We start from the raw sequence: 6,000 nt of genomic DNA on the forward strand, positions 1-6,000 counted from the left end.
TGATCAGATGCAATTTAGTTATTTTTAGAGGTAAATAGTCACATGTGGCCAGTAGCTAAGGAATTAAATAGCTCGTGTTTATAATAGCATAAACAAGAAACTATCAAAACATACAACACTAAAGGAGGATTTCCCTATATTAAGCCTATAATGGAACTGCTGACAATCTTATTAAGCATAATTATGCAAATTTATATTTTCTGACAAAGATATGTCCATAGATACTGATAAAAATAAAAAATAAATTGATAGCTGCAAACAGAGCTTTCCTCCTCAAGAGGAAGAGTGCTAGCCTTGAGCAAGAAAGAAAGAAAGAAAGAAAGAAAGAAAGAAAGAAAGAAAGAAAGAAAGAAAGAAAGAAAGAAAGAAAGAAAGAAAGAAAGCAAGCAAGCAAGCAAGCAAGCAAGCTCAAGGACAGCACCCAGGCCTTGGGTTCAAGCCCCAGGACAGGCAAAAAGTAAACCGATTTTAAAACTTAAAGTTTGTATATATTTCAGTTAGTATACTTTTGTGTGTGCATACACACACAGAGGGAGAAACAAGAAGGATCTTGGAATACATACATTAAGATATTAGAATTCCTTCTCAGTAATAAGGTGGTGATTTGGTTCTTTGCATTTTTCGAGCTTTCCATAATACATATGCACTTATTAATAAAGCAATTTGGGTTTTAAAAAGGCATACTGATTAGAATACAAAAAATTCAATCCAGGGAAGCTTTCTCATACTTCAGTGATAGAAAACAAATTCTAGGGCTGGGAAGGTGGCTCAGTGGTAGAGCGCTTGCCTTGCATGCCTGAGGCCCTGGGTTTGATTCCTCAGCACCACATAAGCAAAAAGAAAAAAGCCGGAAGTGGTGTTGTGGCTCAAGTGATAGAGCGCTAGCCTTGAGCTGAATAGCTGAGGGACAGCCCCCAGGTCCAGAGTTCAGGCCCCACGACCGGACCCAAAAAAAAAAGAAAGAAAGAAAGAAAGAAAGAAAGAAAGAAAGAAAGAAAGAAAGAAAGAAAGAAAGAAAGAAAGAAAGAAAGAAAGAAAGAAAACAAATTCTACTCTTGACTGCCTGAGTAAATGAGGCTTCAGTGAGAAGGCCCTTCTGGTTTCACAGCAAAGAGCATCAGGTCTCTTGAACAGATTCTCATGGGGTAGCTTATTCAGGGCCCTTCCAATCTAGAGAGGCCAATGGGAATAATGAGACAAAAGTTTATGTTCTGCTGGGTGCTGATGGCTCATGCCTGTAATCCTAGTTACTCAGGAGGCTGAGATCTAAGGATTGCAGTTGAAAGTCAGCCCAGGCAGGAAAGTCTTTGAGATTCTTATCTCCACTTAATCACCAGAAAACTGGAAGTGGAGCTGTGGCTCAAAGTGGTAAGAGTGCTAGCCTTTAGCAAAAAAGCTCAGGGACAGTATCCAGGCCCTGAGTTCAAACAGCACAACCGACAAAAAAAAAAAAAAGGTTTATGTTCAGGTGCCAGCACTCTGGCTAATTTTCCTCAGTGTCAGGTCATTGTGTGCTAAATTAAGCCTTTAAAATGGAAAGTCTTAATCAAGAAGCCCAAGTTGGGCTGAGCATAGGTGTCTTATACCTGTAATCCTAGCTACTCAGGAGACTGAGATCTGAAGATTGAGGTTGGAAGCCAGCCCAGGCAGGAAAGTCCATGACACTCGTCTCCAATAAACTACTCAGAAAAAGTTGCAAGTGGTGCTGTGGTTCTAGTGCTGGCCTTGACTAAAAAAGAAACTCTGATCCAGAGGTCAAGCCCCAGGACTGGCAAAAAAAAAAAAGACCAAGTTGGGCTGGGGGTGAGGCTCAACAGTAGAGGAAGGATAGTCCAAGTAGAAAATGGCCTATTCCACAGTAGACGTTCTCACCTCCTTATAGATGGAATTGTGGATTTTGTTCTGTAGTCAGTATTTCTCACAAATTCCCCTAGGAAGGAGGAGGAGGGGAGCAGAGCAGCTGTATTTGCAGTGCTTCCCTACATGACAGCATAATGAACATTCTGTGTTAAGGTAGTTGTGTGTCCAGTGGCAGAAGTCAACAGCTAGCTGCAGACCCTTTTCAGCCTTCCTTAGCTCTGAAGGGCTCCTTCATCAGGTCATTATCTAAAATTCCCCCAATGCCAGCTAGAAAACCTGCATGCATTACACCCTGCCTCAAGGGGCTATAAATGGTAATATCTAGCAACTCTTTCCTGATTAGTGGCTGCAAAAGCTAAACACTTACTTGAAGGGGCCAGAATACAGTGGGTTTATCAGATGCCTTTGTTTCCCTTGAGGCACAAAGAACTATATCCTGAAGTGTAACAGGACACATTAACACTGTACATTTTAAGTGTGTCTGTATGTACAGTGTATCTGTATGTATGCTTCTACTGACCAAATATACACTCAGGTTATAATGCTGCCCCTCCCCATTCCTCTTGAGAAATCCAAGTCAATAGAGATTCTGTAATTATCCCTTTCCCTAGGTTAAAATTGCCCTTCATAAAAATGCTGAACTTACAGGAACACACAGCAATGAAACAGTCTCTCCTCCTCTGTCTGCTTCATTATGTTGTTAATAGATTCGTGGAAGTACTAATAACTGAATGAGGGTTAGAATACACAATGGCATGCTATATATAGCCCAGGCCTTCTGAATTTTTTGAGCAGTGAGCAAAATTGAATGATGTTTCCAACATGCCAACAAGGGTGCAATTGTATAAAAAGAAAAAACCTAAACAGGAAATACTGTGTATTTGTTCAGCTTGGTAGGCTTTCCAAGTTCTATGGAGTTACAGTGGAGGAAGGCTTGACCTGCTGTGATAATGACCCTTACTCATGTTGAAGCTCTAATATTACTATCTCAGGTTTACAGCAGCAAGTGTAAATCCTACTTCAGCTGTCCCTTCATAAACACTTGAGACTTAAATCAGAGAAGAACCAGAAGTTATGGTGGCAGCTGCAACACTGTCATCTTGCTCTCCAGCCATCCATGGCTTTACTAATTCTAGTTAATAGCTCTTTGTGTTAGAAAATCAAGGAGGGGGAAGGGGGGACAGCAGGAGAGAGAGAGGGGCTGGCTCTGGATGGATTTAAGAGGATAGACAACATTTATGGCTGTTTCCTTATTTCCTAATTGACTGAACTGCTTGCAAATAGCATTACTGAAGATGTTCAATGAACAAACACATACTGGGCCAACCCCAATAAAATACATGAAAACAAATGAAGAAATGTTATCTTCATTCCTTTTATAATTATAAGGCATCTAGGAGCCAGTCTTGCACAGAGCAGCGACCCAACAGATATAGATTTAAATTACTCCAATCTGTTTGTCTCACTCTCAAAATGTCCATGTGGATCACATACTAGAATAATGAATAAATAGCAGGCTTCTGCATTGTTTGGTAGAAATGTTACAAATTAGTGGTCTTGGTCCCAGGTTAGTGAGGCTGATAAGGAAACTGTCCACTGGCTGGTAACATTGAAGAGAGCCTCCTCTCACTAACAGTTTTTCCAGCTTTACCACATAATCTGTGGCTAAGGAAAGAGCCATTGCACCTGTGCTGGACATCATTCTTGAATTCTTTTTTAAACCCCAAAATCTGGGAAAGCATGTTGACATTTTGCTGCTGGGGGTGACAGGTCAAATGTTGGTCAAATCCCAGTGGAGGTTTGCTGTGCTCCATTTATTCACTGGCTGTCATCTGTCCACTCCTTCATGGGATTGTACTAGAGGGCTAGCAACTTCTGCCCAAGAAAGGCTTTCTTCCCATTTAGGAAAGTGTTCCGTGTGCTAAGCAGATTGAATCACTTGTTATTAATCACCAAAAATGAGAGCTGAGTATAAATGGCATGCACACAGCTTGGCTTCCTTCTCTTAAACTGGTTGTGATGACAAGCAAGGCTCCTATCTAATTTCAACAGGTCCTCTGTTCAAAATCAGAGTGAAATCTACAATAAGCCAAATCCATTAAAACAACATTAAAGGTCTGGGCTTAGCTTCACTAAACAGCAGGATTAAACTTTCAAGGGTCCATCCATGATAAAGAGATTTCTTTAAAGTCACTTGGCTTTGCACAGTTGTAGCTATTAGGGATCAGATTTTTATCTCAAAGGTACATATTTTACCTTTGATCCTCCTCCAGCACTCCTACTAAATGTCAACTTTTCCACGGTTGGGATCAGGCCCGTGGCCTCCCTTTAATGTTGGTTTTATTGCTGATTCTACAAGATCAACAGAAAAATTACAAGGAATAGCTGTGAAGGTCTCTCCCCAGGACAATATGTCTTAACAAAAATTCTTTTCAAATGGTGGGATTTAAATACAGCAAATGACACCATGAAGAACAGAGGAAGTGGAGAGAAAAACAAAACAAAACAAAAATCCCCCCCCCTCCCTGAACAAGTAACAAAACTACACGCTAATTAACTGGTCTCAAGGCTTATTCAGGGTTTGTTCACTAGTCCAGATAATTGGCAATACGCGCTTGCAAATAAAAGAAGGGGCAAGAGCCCGTTAGCACCTCGTGTTCCCTCTAGAGTCAGGCGATTCAGGCAATCAGAAGGAGGCTGAGGGTGCCCTGGGAGGGCTCCCAGGGGGTCTGCGCGGTCTTCAATCCCATCCCCCCGCCTTGGCGCCTAGTAGGCACCTCCAGCCCCGAGCCGTGTGCATCCAGGTCCTTCATCCTTGGAGCGGCACGCCCTGATTTCCCCCAATCTCTTCTCTACTGACTCTCTAGGGACACCCTCGCCTCCGAAGCTAGCCACCTCGCGGTCAGATACTGAGCCAGAACCTAGTTGTTCACAAATCCCGAGCTCCGTGGTGGTAGTAACACCCCTTTTCACCACTCATTACCACCCTCTCTTCTCTCCAGTAGCAGGAGGAAGTCGTTGTGCTTCCTCTGTTCTCACCGCCCGCCAAAGCTTGGGCGCCCCGGGCTTTCTGGGTGGGGTTCTTTTTGTGTGTGTGCGTGTGTGTGTGTGTGTGTGTGTGTGCGCGCGCGCGCGCGCGTGTGTGTATTCACCGTGTATCTGTGTGTGCGCACGCGGGTGTGGATGTGCCAAGGGATCTTCGCATCCTTCCGCCTCGGCCGTCTCAGGTGCCGGGAGGAGAGGATGGGGATTTTGTTCCCAGCTCTTTGTGGCAGGTCCAGGGCGGCGCGAGGTGCGCTCCGGAGCTTCTGCCCTTGCCCCCGCCCAGGGTGGAAGCCCGCTCTCTACCGCCAGCTTCCAGCCGGGCGCACGCCGGTTCCTACGCGCTGTCAGCGGGCGCTGCTGGGATTCGGACCCCGGTACGGAACCGCCAATGCAAAACTTACTGGAGCGAAGAAAGAGAGCTCACAGGGCACGGGGCGGACGCCCTAGCCTCGCTCCCTGCCCAGGGCCCCGCGCGCGGGAAGCCACCGCGTGGCTCCCAGCCCGAGCGTGTCCCCCCATCCTTAGGTCACTCACCAGCACCACGGAACTCCTTACGGCCTCCGACACGCTCTGCCGGAGCTCAGCGGCTGTACCGGGCTTGCTGAGTCGTTTGGTGAATTTGCGCACTTCGGCCATGGTATCGACAGAGGTCAGGTCCCCGTGGGCAATCGGACAGACGGACAGACGCACTCAATGCCCCGGGTCGGGGCGACTGCGACCGCGAGCGCAGCTGCTTACGGTGTTTACCCGCCGGCTGGCCGGCCACATCGCAGCCCCGCGGCGAAGCGGCCCCCAAGGCTCCGCCCCCCGCCTGCGGCTCCGCCCCCCGCCCCTCCTTTGCACGCTCCTGGCTTTGCTCGAGCCGCTTCTTGCCCCACAAGCGGGTTGCGGCAGCTCCCTCCTCTGGACAGCCCGGCTCGCTAGCTTAAGAAAGAGGGTGTGTCTGGAAGGAGAGGCCGAACTGGTGGTGGTGGGGGCGAGGGTCACGAGGGAAGAAGGAGGGGAAGTGGCAACCACTCGAGCTCCGCCCGCAGTTGGTGTTGGTGGTGCAGCCTCATCCGGGAGGGAAAGGAGGGTGCTCCTTTCTGTGTTTTT

At 46.6% G+C, this 6,000-nt stretch overlaps 1 protein-coding gene across 2 annotated transcripts in view; it reads right to left on the bottom strand.

The window, feature by feature from the left end:
- The window catches only part of Dock11 (dedicator of cytokinesis 11), a 198,225-nt gene extending 192,560 nt beyond the window's left edge, over positions 1–5,665 (bottom strand). For both annotated transcript variants that reach the window (XM_070039850.1, XM_070039849.1), the window contains exon 1: positions 5,440–5,665. In XM_070039850.1, the coding sequence (XP_069895951.1) occupies positions 5,440–5,541 (102 nt within the window). In that variant the 5' untranslated portion in view covers positions 5,542–5,665. The remainder of the gene's footprint in view (positions 1–5,439) is intronic.
- Between the last annotated feature and the right edge of the window lie 335 nt (positions 5,666–6,000).

The sequence above is a fragment of the Dipodomys merriami genome, unplaced genomic scaffold (genome assembly GCF_024711535.1).
Source record: "Dipodomys merriami isolate MVZ:Mamm:240054 unplaced genomic scaffold, mDipMer1.0.p SCAF_3, whole genome shotgun sequence".
In the NCBI taxonomy this organism is placed as follows: Eukaryota; Metazoa; Chordata; class Mammalia; order Rodentia; family Heteromyidae; genus Dipodomys; species Dipodomys merriami.